At 38.3% G+C, this 20770-nt stretch overlaps 1 protein-coding gene across 1 annotated transcript in view; it reads left to right on the top strand.

Annotated features, from left to right (window-relative positions):
- Positions 1-20770, top strand: part of LOC109882118 (A disintegrin and metalloproteinase with thrombospondin motifs 2-like) — a 59708-nt gene that overhangs the window by 4190 nt on the left and 34748 nt on the right. Inside the window, exon 2 of the mRNA XM_031789915.1 lies at positions 17492-17575. Coding sequence (XP_031645775.1) covers positions 17492-17575 — 84 coding nt within the window. The remainder of the gene's footprint in view (positions 1-17491; positions 17576-20770) is intronic.

The following is a 20770-nucleotide window of genomic DNA, read 5'->3' as shown; positions in this document are numbered from 1 at the left end:
ATCAGCAACAAGCTGCCCCCAGAGAGGAGAACAGAGGTGAACAACATGACTGAGAAATGCAGTCCATTGATCAGCTTCTTAAATGGTCCATGGGAAATGAAGAGGAATGTACGGGAGATACCTGAATCAAAAGATCCCCTCCACAAGTCACATAATCACCAACACACACACTCTCACATAATCACACGGCCAAGGGCAGGAGGACAGGGGGCCTCAGTGATGCACAATATCCCTCCCCAAAGTCTGTCAAATTCCACTGTCTGAGAGAGAGAGACCATTCCATTGTGTTGTAATCTCTTGCATATGAAGTGTCTGCTTAATGATACTGTATCAACCCAGAGGACACTGTTTCCCTGTCTAACTGATGGGAGACCTTTACACTGACAGACACTGTTTGTGATGAGCAAGATGGCTGGATGTTGTTAATAATCAACTCACCCACTCTAATAGGAGTGCTGTGTGCTTGTGAGTGGGTGTGCGTGTGTGTGTGTGTGTGGTTGGGTGTGTGTGTGTGTCCGTGTGTGTCCGTGTGTGTCCGTGTGTGTGTGTGTGTGTGTGTGTGTGTGTGTGTGTGTGTGTGTGTGTGTGTGTGTGTGTGTGTGTGTGTGTGTGTGTGTGTGTGTGTGTGTGTGCGTGTGTGCGTGTGTGTGTGCATGTGTCGCTGATAAAGCTAGCCTGGCTGTGGTGGGTGCTAATGAATGCATCATGTCCAAGTTAAAGGCCTGCGTGATAACAGAGAAAGGCCAGCAGATAATAATAGGGAGAATGGGACACATCTGTGAGCAGCACACTCTGAACTAACACTCTGAACTAACACTCTGAACTAACATTCTGAACTCACGCTCTGAACTAACATTCTGAACTCACGCTCTGAACTAACACTCTGAACTAACACTCTGAACTAACATTCTGAACTAACACTCTGAACTAACACTCTGAACTCACGCTTTGAACTAACATTCTGAACTCACGCTCTGAACTAACATTCTGAACTAACATTCTGAACTAACACTCTGAACTAACACTCTGAACTAACATTCTGAACTAACACTCTGAACTAACACTCTGAACTAACATTCTGAAATAACACTCTGAACTAACATTCTGAACTAACACTCTGAACTAAATCTCTGAACTAACACTCTGAACTAACGCTCTGACCTAACATTCTGAACTAACACTCTGAACTAACACTCTGAACTAACATTCTGAACTAACACTCTGAACTAACATTCTGAACTCACGCTCTGAACTAACATTCTGAACTAACATTCTGAACTAACACTCTGAACTAACATTCTGAACTAACACTCTGAACTAACACTCTGAACTAACATTCTGAAATAACACTCTGAACTAACACTCTGAACTAACATGCTGAACTAACACTCTGAACTAACATTCTGAAATAACACTCTGAACTAACACTCTAAACTAACACTCTGAACTAACACTCTGAACTAACGCTCTGAACTAACATTCTGAACTAACACTCTGAACTAACACTCTGAACTAACACTCTCAACCAACATTCTGAACTAACACTCTGAACTAACACTCTCAACTAACATTCTGAACTAACACTCTGAACTAACACTCTGAACTAACACTCTGAACTAACATTCTGAACTAACACTCTGAACTAACACTCTGAACTAACATTCTGAACTAACACTCTAAAGAAACACTCTGAACTAGCATTCTGAACTAACACTCTGAACTAACATTCTGAACTAACACTCTGAACTAACACTCTGAACTAACACTGCTGATTCCCTCCCTCTCTACCTCATCTTACAGATGCATACTGCAACATCCTCCACATTCGGTACAACACCCATTCTGCCAGTCATATTCTGTAAAAGGTCCCCAAACCACTCACATCCCTCGTTCCTCTTTTCAGTTTGCTGCAGCTAGCGACTGGAACAAGCTGCAAAAAAACACTCAAACTGGACAGTTAAATCTCCATCTCTACATTCAAAGACTCAATTATGGACACTTGAGGTTGCTACACGTGATGTATTTGTTTTCTCTATCTTTTTGCCCTTTGTGCTGTTGTCTGTGCCCAACAAGGTTTGTACCATGCTTGTGTTTCTACCATGTGTTGCTACTGTTTTGTTGTCATGTTGCTACCATGTTGTTGTCATCTGTTGCTGCAATGCTGTGTTGTTATCTTAGGTCTCTCTTTATGTAGTGTTGTGGTGTCTCTCTTTATGTAGTATAGTGGTTTATGTAATGTTGTCTTAGGTCTATCTTTATGTAGTGGTGTCTATCTTTATGTAGTGTTGTCTCTCTTTATGTAGTGTTGTCTCTCTTTATGTAGTGTTGTCTCTCTTTCTTTAGTGTTGTGGTGTCTCTATGTAGTGTTGTCTTAGGGCTCTCTTTATGTAGTGTTGTCTTAGGTCTCTCTTTATGTAGTGTTGTCTCTCTTTATGTAGTGTTGACTCTCTTTATGTAGTGCTGTCTCTCTTTGTTTAGTGTTGTCTCTCTTTATGTAGTGCTATCTTGTCTCTCTTTATGTAGTGTGTCTTATTTCTCTGTTTCTGTAGTGTTGTCTCTCTTTATACAGTGTTGTCTCTCTTTATATCGTTTTGTGGTGTTGTCTCTCTTTATGTAGTATTGTCTCTTTTTATGTAGTGTTGTCTTAGGTCTTTCTTTATATAGTGTTGTCTCTCTTTATGTAGTGTCGTCTCTCTTATTATTGTAGTGTTGTGGCGTCTCTCTTTATGTAGTGTTGTCTCTCTTTATGTAGTGTTGTCTCTCTTTATGTATTGTGTCTTATTTCTCTATTTCTGTAGTGTTGTCTCTCTTTATATAGTGTTGTCTCTCTTTATGTAGTGTTGTCTCTCTTTATATAGTGTTGTCTCTCTTTATGTAGTGTTGTCCTAGGTCTCTTATTATCTAGTGTTGTCTCTATGTAATGTTGTCTCTCTTTATGTAGGGTTATCTTAGGTCTCTCTTAATGTAGTGTTGTCTCTCTTTATGTAGTGTTTTCTCTCTTTATGTAGTGTTGTCTCTCTTACGTAGTGTTGTCTTAGGTCTCTCTTTATGTGGTGTTGTCTCAATGTAATGTTGTCTCTCTTTATGTAGTGTGTCTTAGGTCTCTCTTCATGTAGTGGGCTCTCTCTTTATGTAGTGTTGTCTCTCTTTATGTAGTGTTGTCGTAGGTCTCTCATTATCTAGTGTTTTCTCTCTTTATGTAGTGTTGTCTCTCTTTATGTAGTGTTGTCTTAGGTCTCTCTTAATGGAGAGTTTTCTCTCTTTGTGTAGTGTTGTCTCTCTTCATGTAGTGTTGTCTCTCTTTATATAGTGTTGTCTCTCTTTGTGTAGTGTTGTCTTAGGACTCTCTTTATGTAGTATTCTCTCTTATGTAGTGTTGTCTCTCTTTATGTAGTCTTGACTCTCTTTATTGTTGTCTCTCTTTATGTAGTGTTGTCTTAGGTCTCTCTTCTTGTAGCGTTGTCTCTCTTTATGTAGTGTTGTGGTGTTGTCTCTCTTTATGTAGTGTTGTCTCTCTTTATATAGTGTTGTAGTGTTGTCTCTATTTATGTAGTGTTGTGGTGTTGTCTCTCTTTATGTAGTGTTGTCTCTCTTTATATAGTGTTGTAGTGTTGTCTCTCTTTATATAGTGTTGTGGTGTTGTCTCTCTTTATATAGTGTTGTGGTGTTGTCTCTCTTTATATAGTGTTGCCTCTCTTTATGTAGTGTTGTCTCTCAATGTAGTGTTTGTGGCGTCTCTCTTTATATAGTGTTGTCTCTCTTTATGTAGTGTTGTCTCTCTTAATGTAGTGTTGTGGTATCTCTCTTTATGTAGTGTTGTCTCTCTTTATGTAGTGTGTCTTATTTCTCTGTTTCTGTAGTGTTGTCTCTCTTTATATAGTGTTGTCTCTCTTTATGTAGTTTTGTCTCTCTTTATGTAGTGTTGTCTTAGGTCTCTCTTTATCTAGTGTTGTCTATCTTTATGTAGTGTTGTCTTAGGTCTCTCTTTATGTAGTGTTGTCTCTCTTTATGTAGTGTTGTCTCTCTTTATGTAGTGTTGTCTCTCTTTATGTAGTGTGTCTGAGGTCTCTCTTCATGTAGTGGGCTCTCTCTTTATGTTATGTTGTCTCTCTTTATGTAGTGTTGTCTCTCTTTATGTAGTGTTGTCGTAGGTCTCTCATTATCTAGTGTTTTCTCTCTTTATGTAGTGTTGTCTCTCTTTATGTAGTGTTGTCTTAGGTCTCTCTTAATGGAGAGTTTTCTCTCTTTGTGTAGTGTTGTCTCTCTTCATGTAGTGTTGTCTCTCTTTATATAGTGTTGTCTCTCTTTGTGTAGTGTTGTCTTAGGACTCTCTTTATGTAGTATTCTCTCTTATGTAGTGTTGTCTCTCTTTATGTAGTCTTGACTCTCTTTATTGTTGTCTCTCTTTATGTAGTGTTGTCTTAGGTCTCTCTTCTTGTAGCGTTGTCTCTCTTTATGTAGTGTTGTGGTGTTGTCTCTCTTTATGTAGTGTTGTCTCTCTTTATATAGTGTTGTAGTGTTGTCTCTATTTATGTAGTGTTGTGGTGTTGTCTCTCTTTATGTAGTGTTGTCTCTCTTTATATAGTGTTGTAGTGTTGTCTCTCTTTATATAGTGTTGTGGTGTTGTCTCTCTTTATATAGTGTTGTGGTGTTGTCTCTCTTTATATAGTGTTGCCTCTCTTTATGTAGTGTTGTCTCTCAATGTAGTGTTGTGGCGTCTCTCTTTATATAGTGTTGTCTCTCTTTATGTAGTGTTGTCTCTCTTAATGTAGTGTTGTGGTATCTCTCTTTATGTAGTGTTGTCTCTCTTTATGTAGTGTTGTCTTAGGTCTCTCTTTATGTAGTGTTGTCTCTCTTTATGTAGTGTTGTCTCTCAATGTAGTGTTGTGGCGTCTCTCTTTATATAGTGTTGTCTCTCTTTATGTAGTGTTGTCTCTCTTAATGTAGTGTTGTGGTATCTCTCTTTATGTAGTGTTGTCTCTCTTTATGTAGTGTGTCTTATTTCTCTGTTTCTGTAGTGTTGTCTCTCTTTATATAGTGTTGTCTCTCTTTATGTAGTTTTGTCTCTCTTTATGTAGTGTTGTCTTAGGTCTCTCTTTATCTAGTGTTGTCTATCTTTATGTAGTGTTGTCTCTCTTTATGTAGTGTTGTCTCTCAATGTAGTGTTGTGGCGTCTCTCTTTATATAGTGTTGTCTCTCTTTATGTAGTGTTGTCTCTCTTAATGTAGTGTTGTCTCTCTTTATGTAGTGTTGTCTCTCTTTGTGTAGTGTTGTCTTAGGTCTCTCTTTATGTAGTGTTTTCTCTCTTTATGTAGTGTTGTCTCTCTGTATGTAGTGTTGTCTCTCTTTATGTAGTGTTGTCTCTCTTTATGTAGTGTTGTCTTAGGTCTCTCTTTATGTAGTGTTGTCTCTCTTTATGTAGTGTTCTGGTGTTGTCTCTCTTTATGTAGTTTTATCTCTCTTTATGTATTGTTTTCTCTCTTTATGTAGTGTTGTCTTAGGTCTCTCTTTATCTAGTGTTGTCTCTTTTTATGTAGAATTGTCTTAGGTCTGTATGTAGTGTTGTCTTAGGTCTCGCTTCATGTAGTGTTGTCTCTCTTTATGTAGTGTTGTCTCTCTTTTTGTAGTGTTGTCTCTCTTTTTGTAGTGTTGTTTCTCTTTATGTGGTGTTGTCTTAAGTCTCTCTTTATCTAGTGTTGTCTCTCTTTTTGTAGTGTTGTTTCTCTTTATGTAGTGTTGTCTTAGGTCTCTCTTTATGTAGTTTTGTCTCTCTTTATGTAGTGTTGTCTCTCTTTATATAGTGTTGTCTCTCTTTATGTAGAGTTGTCTCTCATTATGTAGTGCTGTTTTAGGTCTCTCTTTATGTAGTTTTGTCTGTCTTTATGTAGTGTTTTCTCTCTTTATGTAGTGTTGTCTCTCTTTAGGTAGTGTTGTCTCTCATTATGTAGTGCTGTCTCTCTTTATGTAGTGTTGTCTCTCTTTATGTAACTTTGTCTGTCTTTATGTAGTTTTGTCTCTCTTTATGTAGTGTTGTCTCTCTTTATGTAGTGTTGTCTCTCTTTATGTAGTTTTGTATCTCTTTATGTAGTGTTGTCTTAGGTCTCTCTTTATCTAGTGTTGTCTATCTTTATGTAGTGTTGTCTTAGGTCTCTCTTTATGTAGTGTTGTCTCTCTTTATGTAGTGTTGTCTCTCTTTATGTAGTGTTGTCTCTCTTTTTGTAATGTTGTTTCTCTTTATGTGGTGTTGTCTTAGGTCTCTCTTTATGTAGTGTTTTCTCTCTTTATGTAGTGTTGTCTCTCTTTATGTAGTGTTGTCTCTCTTTATGTAGTGTTGTCTCTCTTTGTGTAGTGTTGTCTTAGGTCTCTCTTTATGTAGTGTTTTCTCTCTTTATGTAGTGTTGTCTCTCTGTATGTAGTGTTGTCTCTCTTTATGTAGTGTTGTCTCTCTTTATGTAGTGTTGTCTTAGGTCTCTCTTTATGTAGTGTTGTCTCTCTTTATGTAGTGTTCTGGTGTTGTCTCTCTTTATGTAGTTTTATCTCTCTTTGTGTATTGTTTTCTCTCTTTATGTAGTGTTGTCTTAGGTCTCTCTTTATCTAGTGTTGTCTCTTTTTATGTAGAATTGTCTTAGGTCTGTATGTAGTGTTGTATTAGGTCTCGCTTCATGTAGTGTTGTCTCTCTTTATGTAGTGTTGTCTCTCTTTTTGTAGTGTTGTCTCTCTTTTTGTAGTGTTGTTTCTCTTTATGTGGTGTTGTCTTAGGTCTCTCTTTATCTAGTGTTGTCTCTCTTTATGTAGTGTTGTCTCTCTTTATCAAGTGTTGTCTTAGGTCTCTCTTTATGTAGTGTTTTCTCTATTTATGTAGTGTTGTCTCTCTTTATGTAGTGTTGTCTCTCTTTGTGTAGTGTTGTCTTAGGTCTCTCTTTATGTAGTGTTTTATCTCTGTATGTAGTGTTGTCTCTCTGTATGTAGTGTTGTCTCTCTTTATGTAGTGTTGTCTCTCTTTATGTAGTGTTGGCTTAGGTCTCTCTTTATGTGGTGTTGTCTCTCTTTATGTAGTGTTGTCTCTCTTTATGTTGTGTTGTCTCTCTTTATGTCGTTTTGTATCTCTTTATGTAATGTTGTCTTAGGTCTCTCTTTATCTACTGTTGTCTATCTTTATGTAGTGTTGTCTTAGGTCTCTCTTTATCTAGTGTTGTCTCTCTTTATGTAGTGTTGTCTCTCTTTATGTAGTGTTGTCTCTCTTCATGTAGTGTTGTCTCTCTTTGTGTTGTGTTGTCTTAGGTCTCTCTTCATGTAGTGTTGTCTCTCTTTATCTAGTTTTGTCTGTCTTTATGTAGTTTTTTCTCTCTTTATGTTGTGTTATTTTAGGTCTCTCTTTATGTAGTGTTGTCTTAGGTCTCTCTTTATATACTGTTGTCTATCTTTATGTAGTGTTGTCTCTCTTAATGTAGTGTTGTCTCTATTTATGTAGTGTTGTCTGTCTTTATGTAGTGTTGTCTTAGGTCTCTCTTTATGTAGTGTTTTCTCTCTTTATGTAGTGTTGTCTCTCTGTATGTAGTGTTGTTTCTCTTAATGTAGTGTTGTCTCTCTTTATGTAGTGTTGTCTCTCTTTATGTAGTGTTGTCTTAGGTCTCTCTTTATGTAGTGTTGTCTCTCTTTATGTAGTGTGGTCTCTCTTTATGTAGTGTGGTCTCTCTTTATGTAGTGTGGTCTCTCTTTATGTAGTGTTGTCTTAGGTCTCTTTTTATGTGGTGTTGTCTCTCTTTTTGTAGTGTTGTTTCTCTTTATGTGGTGTTGTCTTAGGTCTCTCTTTATGTAGTGTTTTCTCTCTTTATGTAGTGTTGTCTCTCTTTGTGTAGTGTTGTTTTAGGTCTCTCTTTATGTAGTGTGGTCTCTCTTTATGTAGTGTGGTCTCTCTTTAAGTAGTGTTATCTCTCAATTTGTAGTGCTGTCTTAGGTATCTCTTTGTGTAGTGTTGTTTTAGGTCTCTCTTTATGTAGTTTTGTCTCTCTTTATGTAGTGTTGTCTCTCTTTATGTATTCTTGTCTCTCTTTATGTAGTGTTGTCTTCGGTCTCTCTTAATGTAGTGTTGTCTCTTTTTATGTAGTTTGGTCTCTCTTTATGTATTGTTGTCTCTCTTTATGTAGTTGTATCTCTCTTTATGTATTGTTATCTCTCTTTATGTAGTGTGGTCTTAGGTCTCTCTTTATTCGTGTTGTCTCTCTTTATGTAGAATTGTATTAGGTCTCTCTTTATGTAGTGTTGTCTCTCTTTATGTAGTGTTGTCTCTCTTTATGTAGTGTTGGCTTAGGTCTCTCTTTATGTGGTGTTGTCTCTCTTTATGTAGTGTTGTCTCTCTTTATGTTGTGTTGTCTCTCTTTATGTCGTTTTGTATCTCTTTATGTAATGTTGTCTTAGGTCTCTCTTTATCTACTGTTGTCTATCTTTATGTAGTGTTGTCTTAGGTCTCTCTTTATCTAGTGTTGTCTCTCTTTATGTAGTGTTGTCTCTCTTTATGTAGTGTTGTCTCTCTTCATGTAGTGTTGTCTCTCTTTGTGTTGTGTTGTCTTAGGTCTCTCTTCATGTAGTGTTGTCTCTCTTTATCTAGTTTTGTCTGTCTTTATGTAGTTTTTTCTCTCTTTATGTTGTGTTATTTTAGGTCTCTCTTTATGTAGTGTTGTCTTAGGTCTCTCTTTATATACTGTTGTCTATCTTTATGTAGTGTTGTCTCTCTTAATGTAGTGTTGTCTCTATTTATGTAGTGTTGTCTGTCTTTATGTAGTGTTGTCTTAGGTCTCTCTTTATGTAGTGTTTTCTCTCTTTATGTAGTGTTGTCTCTCTGTATGTAGTGTTGTTTCTCTTAATGTAGTGTTGTCTCTCTTTATGTAGTGTTGTCTCTCTTTATGTAGTGTTGTCTTAGGTCTCTCTTTATGTAGTGTTGTCTCTCTTTATGTAGTGTGGTCTCTCTTTATGTAGTGTGGTCTCTCTTTATGTAGTGTGGTCTCTCTTTATGTAGTGTTGTCTTAGGTCTCTTTTTATGTGGTGTTGTCTCTCTTTTTGTAGTGTTGTTTCTCTTTATGTGGTGTTGTCTTAGGTCTCTCTTTATGTAGTGTTTTCTCTCTTTATGTAGTGTTGTCTCTCTTTGTGTAGTGTTGTTTTAGGTCTCTCTTTATGTAGTGTGGTCTCTCTTTATGTAGTGTGGTCTCTCTTTAAGTAGTGTTATCTCTCAATTTGTAGTGCTGTCTTAGGTATCTCTTTGTGTAGTGTTGTTTTAGGTCTCTCTTTATGTAGTTTTGTCTCTCTTTATGTAGTGTTGTCTCTCTTTATGTATTCTTGTCTCTCTTTATGTAGTGTTGTCTTCGGTCTCTCTTAATGTAGTGTTGTCTCTTTTTATGTAGTTTGGTCTCTCTTTATGTATTGTTGTCTCTCTTTATGTAGTTGTATCTCTCTTTATGTATTGTTATCTCTCTTTATGTAGTGTGGTCTTAGGTCTCTCTTTATGTAGTGTTGTCTCTCTTTATGTAGTGTTGTCTCTCTTTATGTAGTGTTGGCTTAGGTCTCTCTTTATGTGGTGTTGTCTCTCTTTATGTAGTGTTGTCTCTCTTTATGTTGTGTTGTCTCTCTTTATGTCGTTTTGTATCTCTTTATGTAATGTTGTCTTAGGTCTCTCTTTATCTACTGTTGTCTATCTTTATGTAGTGTTGTCTTAGGTCTCTCTTTATCTAGTGTTGTCTCTCTTTATGTAGTGTTGTCTCTCTTTATGTAGTGTTGTCTCTCTTCATGTAGTGTTGTCTCTCTTTGTGTTGTGTTGTCTTAGGTCTCTCTTCATGTAGTGTTGTCTCTCTTTATCTAGTTTTGTCTGTCTTTATGTAGTTTTTTCTCTCTTTATGTTGTGTTATTTTAGGTCTCTCTTTATGTAGTGTTGTCTTAGGTCTCTCTTTATATACTGTTGTCTATCTTTATGTAGTGTTGTCTCTCTTAATGTAGTGTTGTCTCTATTTATGTAGTGTTGTCTGTCTTTATGTAGTGTTGTCTTAGGTCTCTCTTTATGTAGTGTTTTCTCTCTTTATGTAGTGTTGTCTCTCTGTATGTAGTGTTGTTTCTCTTAATGTAGTGTTGTCTCTCTTTATGTAGTGTTGTCTCTCTTTATGTAGTGTTGTCTTAGGTCTCTCTTTATGTAGTGTTGTCTCTCTTTATGTAGTGTGGTCTCTCTTTATGTAGTGTGGTCTCTCTTTATGTAGTGTGGTCTCTCTTTATGTAGTGTTGTCTTAGGTCTCTTTTTATGTGGTGTTGTCTCTCTTTTTGTAGTGTTGTTTCTCTTTATGTGGTGTTGTCTTAGGTCTCTCTTTATGTAGTGTTTTCTCTCTTTATGTAGTGTTGTCTCTCTTTGTGTAGTGTTGTTTTAGGTCTCTCTTTATGTAGTGTGGACTCTCTTTATGTAGTGTGGTCTCTCTTTAAGTAGTGTTATCTCTCAATTTGTAGTGCTGTCTTAGGTATCTCTTTGTGTAGTGTTGTTTTAGGTCTCTCTTTATGTAGTTTTGTCTCTCTTTATGTAGTGTTGTCTCTCTTTATGTATTCTTGTCTCTCTTTATGTAGTGTTGTCTTCGGTCTCTCTTAATGTAGTGTTGTCTCTTTTTATGTAGTTTGGTCTCTCTTTATGTATTGTTGTCTCTCTTTATGTAGTTGTATCTCTCTTTATGTATTGTTATCTCTCTTTATGTAGTGTGGTCTTAGGTCTCTCTTTATTCGTGTTGTCTCTCTTTATGTAGAATTGTATTAGGTCTCTCTTTATGTAGTGTTGTCTCTCTTTATGTAGTGTTGTCTCTCTTCATGTAGTGTTGTCTCTCTTTGTGTTGTGTTGTCTTAGGTCTCTCTTCATGTAGTGTTGTCTCTCTTTATCTAGTTTTGTCTGTCTTTATGTAGTGTTGTCTCTCTTTATGTAGTGTTGTCTCTCTGTGTAGTGTTGTCTTAGGTGTCTCTTTATGTCGTGTTGTCTCTTCTTATGTATGTTTTTCTTTGGTCTCTTTTTATGTAGTGGTGTCTCTCTTTATGTAGTGTGGTCTCTCTTTATGTAGTGTTGTCTCTCTTTATGTAGTGTTGTCTCTCTTTATGTAGTTTTGTATCTCTTTATGTAGTGTTGTTTTAGGTCTCTCTTTATGTAGTGTTGTCTCTCTTTATGTAGTGTTGTCTCTCTTTATGTAGTGTTGTCTCTCTTTTTGTAGTGTTGTTTCTCTTTATGTGGTGTTGTCTTAGGTCTCTCTTTATCTAGTGTTGTCTCTTTTTATGTAGTGTTGTCTCTCTTAATGTAGTGTTGTCTTAGGTCTCTCTTTATGTAGTGTTGTCTCTCTTTATGTAGTGTTGTCTCTCTTTATGTAGTGTTGTCTCTCTTTATGTAGTGTTGGCTTAGGTCTCTCTTTATGTGGTGTTGTCTCTCTTTATGTAGTGTTGTCTCTCTTTATGTTGTGTTGTCTCTCTTTATGTCGTTTTGTATCTCTTTATGTAGTGTTGTCTTAGGTCTCTCTTTATCTACTGTTGTCTATCTTTATGTAGTGTTGTCTTAGGTCTCTCTTTATCTAGTGTTGTCTCTCTTTATGTAGTGTTGTCTCTCTTTATGTAGTGTTGTCTCTCTTCATGTAGTGTTGTCTCTCTGTGTGTTGTGTTGTCTTAGGTCTCTCTTCATGTAGTGTTGTCTCTCTTTATCTAGTTTTGTCTGTCTTTATGTAGTTTTTTCTCTCTTTATGTTGTGTTATTTTAGGTCTCTCTTTATATAGTGTTGTCGTCAGTCTCTCTTTATGTTGTGTTTTCTCTCTTTATGTAGTGTTGTCTCTTCTTATGTATGTTTGTCTTAGGTCTCTTTTTATGTAGTGGTGTCTCTCTTCATGTAGTGTTGTCTCTCAATGTAGTGTTGTCTCTATTTATGTACTGTTGTCTGTCTTTATCTAGTGTTGTCTTAGGTCTCTCTTAATGTAGTGTTTTCTCTCATTATGTAGTGCTCTCTCTCTTTATGTCTTGTTGTCTCTCTTTGTGTGGTGTTTTCTAGGTATCTCTTTATGTAGTGTTGTCTCTCTTCGTGTAGTGTTGTCTTAGGTCTCTCTTTATCTAGTGTTGTCTCTCTTTATCTAGTGTTGTCTTAGGTCTCTCTTAATGCAGTGTTTTCTCTCATTATGTAGTGCTGTCTCTCTCTATGTTGTGTTGTCTCTCTTTGTGTGGTGTTGTCTAGGTATCTCTTTATGTAGTGCTGTCTCTCTTTATGTTGTGTTGTCTCTCTCTGTTTGGTGTTGTCTTAGGTCTCTCTTAATGTAGTGTTGTCTCTTTTTATGTAGTTTGGTCTCTCTTTATGTATCCTTGTCTCTCTTTATGTATTGTTGTCTTAGGTCTCTCTTAATGTAGTGTTGTCTCTCTTTATGTAGTTTGGTCTCTCTTTATGTAGTGTTGTCTTAGGTCTCGCTTTATCTAGTGTTGTCTCTTTTTATGTAGAATTGTCTTAGGTCTGTATGTAGTGTTGTCTTAGGTCTCGCTTCATGTAGTGTTGTCTCTCTTTATGTAGTGTTGTCTCTCTTTATGTAGTGTTGTCTCTCTTTTTGTAGTGTTGTTTCTCTTTATGTGGTGTTGTCTTAGGTCTCTCTTTATCTAGTGTTGTCTCTCTTTATGTAGTGTTGTCTCTCTTTATCTAGTGTTGTCTTAGGTCTCTCTTTATGTAGTGTTTTCTCTATTTATGTAGTGTTGTCTCTCTTTATGTAGTGTTGTCTCTCTTTATGTAGTGTTGTCTCTCTTTATGTAGTGTTGGCTTAGGTCTCTCTTTATGTGGTGTTGTCTCTCTTTATGTAGTGTTGTCTCTTTTTATGTCGTTTTGTATCTCTTTATGTAGTGTTGTCTTAGGTCTCTCTTTATCTAGTGTTGTCTCTCTTTATGTAGTGGTGTCTCTCTTCATGTAGTGTTGTCTCTCTTTGTGTTGTGTTGTCTTAGGTCTCTCTTCATGTAGTGTTGTCTCTCTTTATCTAGTTTTGTCTGTCTTTATGTAGTTTTTTCTCTCTTTATGTTGTCTTATTTTAGGTCTCTCTTTATGTAGTGTTGTCTTAGGTCTCTCTTTATCTACTGTTGTCTATCTTTATGTAGTGTTGTCTCTCTTAATGTAGTGTTGTCTCTCTTAATGTAGTGTTGTCTCTATTTATGTAGTGTTGTCTGTCTTTATGTAGTGTTGTCTTAGGTCTCTCTTTATGTCGTGTTGTCTCTCTTTGTGTAGTGTTGTCTCTCTATATCTAGTGTTGTCTTAGGTCTCTCTTAATGTAGTGTTTACTCTCATTATGTAGTGCTGTCTCTCTTTATGTCATGTTGTCTCTCTTTGTGTGGTGTTGTCTAGGTATCTCTTTATGTAGTGTTGTCTCTCTTCGTGTAGTGTTGTCTTAGGTCTCTCTTTATCTAGTGTTGTCTCTCTTTATCTAGTGTTGTCTTAGGTCTCTCTTAATGTAGTGTTGTCTCTCTTTATGTAGTTTGGTCTCTCTTTATGTATTGTTGTCTCTCTTTAGGTATTGTTGTCTTAGGTCTCTCTTAATGTAGTGTTGTCTATCTTTATGTAGTTCGGTCTCTCTTTATGTTGTGTTGTCTCTCTTTATATAGTGTTGTGGTGTTGTCTCTCTTTATGTAGTTCTCGCTTTATGTATTGTTGTCTCTCTTTATGTAGTGTTTTCTCTCATTATGTAGTCTTGTCTCTCTTTATGTAGTGTTGTCTCTCTTTATGTAGTGTTGTCTCTCTTTGTGTGGTGTTGTCTTAGGTCTCTCTTCATGTAGTGTTGTCTCTCTTGATATAGTTTTGTCTGTCTTTATGTAGTTTATCTCTCTTTATGTTGTGTTATTTTTGTTCTCTCTTTATGTAGTGTTGTCTCTCTTTATGTAGTGTTGTCGCCAGTCTCTCTTAATGTAGAGTTTTCTCTCTAAATGTAGTGCTGTCTCTCTTTATGTAGTGTTTTCTCTCTTTATGTAGTGTTGTCTCTTCTTATGTATGTTTGTCTTAGGTCTCTTTTTATGTAGTGGTGTCTCTCTTTATGTAGTGTTGTCTCTCTTTGTGTAGTGTTGTCTCTCTTTATCTAGTGTTGTCTCTCTTTATTTAGTGTTTTCTCTCTTTATGTAGTGTTGTCTTTCCTTGTGTGCTGTTGTCTTAGGTCTCTCTTTATTTAGTGTTTTCTCTCTTTATGTAGTGTTGTCTCTCTTCTTGTAGTGTCGTCTTAGGTCTCTCTTTATGTAGTGTTCTCTCTCTTTATTTAGTTTTGGCTCTCTTTATGTATTTTTGTCTCTCTTCATGTAGTGTCGTCTCTCTTTATGTAGTGTTGTCTCTCTTTATTAATGTTGTCTTTGGTCTCTCTTTATATATTGTTGTCTCTCTTTATGTAGTGTGATCTCTCTTTATGCAGTGTTGTCTTAGGTCTTTCTTAATGTAGTGTTTTCTCTCTTTATGTAGTGTTGTCTCTCTTTATGTGTTGTCTCTCTTTATGTAGTGTTGTCTTAGGTCTCTCTTTATGTGGTGGTGTCTCTCTCTATATATTGTCTCCTTATTTAGTGTTGTCTCTCTTTATATAGTGTTGTCTCTCTTTATGTTTTGTTGTCTCTTCTTATGTAAGTTTGTCTTAGGTCTCTCTTTATGTAGTGGTGTCTCTCTTTATGTTGTGTTGTCTCTCTTTATTTAGTGTTGTCTTATGTCTCTCTTTATGTAGTGGTATCTGTGTTTATATAGTGTTGTCTCTCTTTATCTAGTAGTGTCTCTCTTTATGAGGTGTCTCAATGTAGTGTTGTCTCTCTTTATGTAGTGTTGTCTCTCTTTGTGTGGTGTTGTCTTAGGTCCCTCTTTATGTAGTGTTTTTGTCTCTTTAAGTAGTGTTGTCTCTATGTAGTGTTGTATCTCTTTATTTAGTGCTATCTTAGGTCTCTCTTTATGTAGACAACACCTATCATGGTCCACACACATCAACACAGTTGTGAAGGGGGCACGACAGCGCCTCTTCCTCCTCAGGACACTGAAAAGATTTGGCATGGACCCTCAGATCCTCAAAAAAACCATTGAGTGTATCTTGACAGGTTGCATCACTATGGCAACTGCTCGGCATCCGATCACAAGGTGCTACAGACGGTAGTGCGTACGTCCCAGTACATCATTGGGGCCAAGCTTCCTGCCATCAAGGACCTCTATACCAGGCGTTGTCAGAAGAAGGCCCTAAAAATTGTCAAAGACTCCAAACACCCAAGTCATAGACTGTTCTCTCTGCTACCGCACTGCAAGTGGTACCGGAGCACCAAGTCTGGGACGAGCAGGACCCTGAACAGCTTCTACCCCATAGCTATAATTCTGCTGAACAGTTAACTAAATGGCTGCCCGGACTGATTTTGCGCTGACTCTCTTGCACTGGACTCTACCCACACACTCACTGGACTCTACCCACACACTCACTGGACTCTACCCACACACTCACTGGACTCTACCCACACACTCACTGGACTCTACCCACACTCTCACTGGACTCTACCCACACTCTCACTGGACTCTACCCACACTCTCACTGGACTCTACCCACACTCTCACTGGACTCTACCCACACTCTCACTGGACTCTACCCACACACTCACTGGACTCTACCCACACACTCACTGGACTCTACCCACATACTCACTGGACTCTACTCACACACTCACACATACTACTATGACACTCCAACACACACACACACAATATGGTCACATGCACAAAACACACACACACATTCGTATTGATTCCACACACATACTCCAGAGTGGTGCAGTGGTCTAAGGCACTGCATCTCAGTGCTAGAGGCGTCGCTACAGACCCTGGTTTGATTACAGGCTGTATCACAACCGGCTGTGATTGGGAGTCCCATTGGGCAGAGCACAATTGGCCCAGCATCGTCCGGGTTTGGCAGGTGTAGGCTGTTATTTTAAATAAGAATTTGTTCTTTACTGACTTGCCTAGTTAAATAAAGGTTCAATTCAAAAAACATAGAGAGAAAAAAAATGCACAGAAACACACGCACGCACGCACACACACACACACACACACACACACACACACACACACACACACACACACACACACACACACACACACACACACACACACACACACACACACACACACACACACACACACACACACACACACACTGTAGATACTGTACACTTCCCTCTTTACATATGCTGCTGCTACTCTGTTTATTATATATCCTGACTGCCTGGTCACTTTTACCCCAACCCACATGTACCCCTGCACATTGACTCAGTACTGGTACTCCTTGTATATCGCCTCCTTATATTTTTCATTGTGTAAACATTTCCTTTTTTATTTAGCAAATCTTTTTCTTACTTTTTAACTCTGCATTGTTGGCAATGGGCTCGTAAGTAAGGATTCCACAGGAAAGTCTACAGCTGTTGTATTCAGCGCATGTAACATTTCATTGGATTTGATTCCTTGTTCTCCCACACATCACCTCTGGATGTGTTATTCCTGGAAAGCTGTGAAAGATAATGAAGGAATGCTGTGCTACATTAAGGAGAAGTAGGACAGACAGAGAGAGAGAGAGACAGACAGAGCTAAAGACAGACAGACAGGCAGAGAAAAAGACAGGAAGAGAGTCAGGCAGAGAGACAGACAGACAAGAAGAGAGACAGGCAGAGAGACAGCGAGACAGACAGGCAGAGAGAAAGAAAGACAGACAGACAGACAGACAGACAGACAGACAGCTTAACAGCTTAACACGTGTGTAAGTAGACAGCATCAGTTTGGCATATAGGAAAGAACGGAGTTGGGACATCTGATTTTCTTAAATCACCGCCCTATCCACTTTTTGTCCTAGTTTATACACCCCCCCAGACACAAAATAGTATCTAGCAAGATGGAGCTCAACTACCTTCACTAAGACCACTGCAAAGGTTTCCCCATGCAATCTTTGGTTTCGAATCGGGATGTTCTGGCATGTCTGCCTGGTGATTTGTTGGGAGATTCTGTGTGAAGAGGACCCTCCTCGGAACGTTACCATGAGACCTAGTGGTGTTGCTGCCCTAGGTCTGGGACTACACAGAGTGGGCACCCTTGTCCCTGAGTTGGTTTGGGGGTTGCCTAGCAACCAGTTCCTGCTCTCAAGGCGATAAAGAGAAGTGGGAAAAACAACTACACCTCTGTTCCCTCTCTTTCTCTACCTCCCCTCCTTGTTTCTAGCTTTATCTTCCCATCTCTCATCCTGTCTTGCACCTCTCATTCCCTCTCCCTGAAAATCTCTAAGAATACATCCTCTTTCTTTTTCTCTCCAACTCAACTCTCTCTCTCTCTCTCTCTCTTTCTCTGTCTCTCTCTGTCTCTGTCTCTATCTCTCTCTCTCGTTCTCTGTCTCTCTCTGTCTCTGTCTCTCTCTGTCTCTATCGCTATATCTCTCTCTCTTTCTTTCTTTCTCTCTCTCTGTTATTAAATGTCTATGTGTCTTTGTCTGTGCAGGTGAATGAGATTTACCATGACCCCTCTCTGGGAGCCAGGATCAACGTGGTGCTAGTACGAATCATCATGCTAGGCTATGGGAAGGTAAGAGAGAGGGTGTGGAGTGTTGTCACTTTTGCTTTATATCACCATATGGATTCTACATTTGCCCATAAGTAAAAATGTATGATTCCTTCAGGTTTGACTCTGTTCCTTGAAAGACTGGCTACAGTCATTTTAGCTTTTTTGGTGTGTTTTCTGCAGCTTTACACACACACACACACACAAACACACACACACACACACACACACACACACACACACACACGCACACACACCCCTCTCCACACTCACAGAGGCCTACAGCCTGTTATTCCAGTGGACTGAGCAAAAGTGGAACTAAAAGCATGTGGATCCCAGGGGAGGGTTTTCAAAGTCACACGCCTTCACAGTTCAGCACCAAAGCACACAGAAAAACTGCCGTTATGCAACCGGCTTTTCCTCTGGTGGGCTGGAGCAAGGAATCATGGGAAGTCCAGACTAAGATAAAAAATCGATAATAGTCTTCAGACAGGCAGACAGAAAGACAGACAGGCAGACAGACAGACAGACGGGCATACAGGCAGACAGACAGACAGACGGGCATACAGGCAGACAGACAGGCAGACTGAAAGGCAGACTGACAGGCAGACAGGCAGACAGACCCGTGGATGCTGCAGTGTGATTCTACCTATCTATCTGTTAGTGTGTGTGCACGTGCGTGCCTGTATGGTGTGTGTGTGATTGAGAAAACACTACCCTGTAGGATGTTACTATAGATATAGGTTACCCTATATATAGGCTACCCTCGAATATGCTTTACCCCTATATCACATCATCTATATTCCTTTAAATCATATCTATATTCCTTTACCTCACATCATCTATATTCCTTTACCTCCATATCACATCATCTATATGCCTTTACCTCCATATCACATCATCTATATTCCTTTACCTCTGTATCACATCATCTATATTCCTTTACCTCCATATCACATCATCTATATTCCTTTAAATCACATCATCTATATTCCTTTATATCATCTATATTCCTTTACCTCCATACCACATCATCTATATTCCTTTACCTCTAAATCACATCATCTATATTCCATTACCTCTATATCACATCATCTATATTCCTCTACATCACATCATCTATATTCCTTTACCTCTATATAACATTTTGCAGGTTTTCCTACTTACTTCCTACATCATAGGTACACTTCAACTGTGAGAGACTGAATCTAAAAGAAAAACCCAGAAAATCACATTGTATGATTTTTAAGTAATTAATTAGCATTTTATTGCATGACATAAGTATTTGATACATCAGAAAAGCAGAACTTAATATTTGGTACAGAAACTTTTGTTTTCAATTACAGAGATCATACGTTTCCTGTAGTTCTTGATCAGGTTTGCACACACTGCAGCAGGGATTTTGGCCCACTCCTCCATACAGACCTTCTCCAGATCCTTCAGGTTTCGGGGCTGTCGCTGGACAATACGGACTTTCAGCTCCCTCCAAAGATTTTCTATTGGGTTCAGGTCTGGAGACTGGCTAGGCCATTTCAGGACCTTGAGATGCTTCTTACGGAGCCACTCCTTAGTTCCCTGGCTGTGTGTTTCAAGGTCGTTGTCATGCTGGAAGACCCAGCCATGACCCATCTTCAATGCTCTCACTGAGGGAAGGAGGTTGTTGGCCAAGATCTCGCGATACATGGCCCCATCCATCCTCCCCTCAATACGGTGCAGTCGTCCTGTCCCCTTTGCAGAAAAGCATCCCCAAAGAATGATGTTTCCACCTCCATGCTCCACGGTTGGGATGGTGTTCTTGAGGTTGTACTCATCCTTCTTCTTCATCCAAACACGGCAAGTGGAGTTTAGACCAAAAAGCTACATTTTTGTCTCATCAGACCACACCTTCTCCCATTCCTCCTCTGGATCATCCAGATGGTCATTGGCAAACTTCATACGGGCCTGGACATGCGCTGGCTTGAGCAGGGGGACCTTGCGTGCGCTGCAGGATTTTAATCCATGACGGCGTAGTGTGTTACTAATGGTTTTCTTTGAGACTGTGGTCCCAGCTCTCTTCAGGTCATTGACCAGGTCCTGCCGTGTATTTCTGGGCTGATCCCTCACCTTCCTCATGATCATTGATGCCCCACGAGGTGAGATCTTGTATGGAGCCCCAGACCGAGGGTGATTGACCGTCATCTTGAACTTCTTCCATTTTCTTATAATTGCGCTAACAGTTGTTGCCTTCTCACCAAGCTGCTTGCCTATTGTCCTGTAGCGCATCCCAGCCTTGTGCAGGTCTACAATTTTATCCCTGATGTCCTTACACAGCGCTCTGGTCTTGGCCATTGTGGAGAGGTTGTACTCTTTTTGATTGAGTGTGTGGACAGGTGTCTTTTATACAGGTAACGACTTCAAACAGGTTCAGTTAATACAGGTAATGAGTGGAGAACAGGAGGGATTCTTAAAGAAAAACTAACAGGTCTGTGAGAGCCGGAATTCTTACTGGTTGGTAGGTGATCAAATACTTATGTCATGCAATAAAATGATAATTACTTAAAAATCATACAATGTGATTTTCTGGATTTTTGATTTAGATTCCGTCTCTCACAGTAAAAAATTACAGACCTCTACATGCTTTGTAAGTAGGCAAATCGGCAGTGTATCAAATACTTGTTCTCCCCACTGTATATTCCTTTATATCACATCATCTATATTCCTTTATATCACATCATCTATATTCCTCTATATCACATCATCTATATTCCTTTATATCACATCATCTATATTCCTTTATATCACATCATCTATATTCCTTTACATCACATCATCTATATTCCTCTATATCACATCATCTATATTCCTTTACTTCACATCATCTATATTCCATTACATCACATCATCTATATTCATTTATATCACATCATATGTATTCCTTTATATCACATCATCTATATTCCTTTTTATCACATAATCTATTTTCCTTTACCTCCATATCACATCATCTACTTTCCTTCACCTCTATATCACATCATCTATATTCCTTTACCTCTGTATCACATCATCTGTATTCCTTTTTATCACATAATCTATTTTCCTTTACCTCCATATCACATAATCTATATTCCTTTACCTCTGTATCACATCATCTATTTTCCTTTACCTCTATATCACATAATCTATATTCCTTTACCTCTGTATCATATCATCTATATTCCTTTACCTCTATATCACATCATC

Source organism: Oncorhynchus kisutch, linkage group LG15, assembly GCF_002021735.2.
Source record: "Oncorhynchus kisutch isolate 150728-3 linkage group LG15, Okis_V2, whole genome shotgun sequence".
In the NCBI taxonomy this organism is placed as follows: domain Eukaryota; kingdom Metazoa; phylum Chordata; class Actinopteri; order Salmoniformes; family Salmonidae; genus Oncorhynchus; species Oncorhynchus kisutch.
Note: the sequence above shows the minus strand (reverse complement) of the source record. Positions and strands in the feature narration are given on the sequence as shown.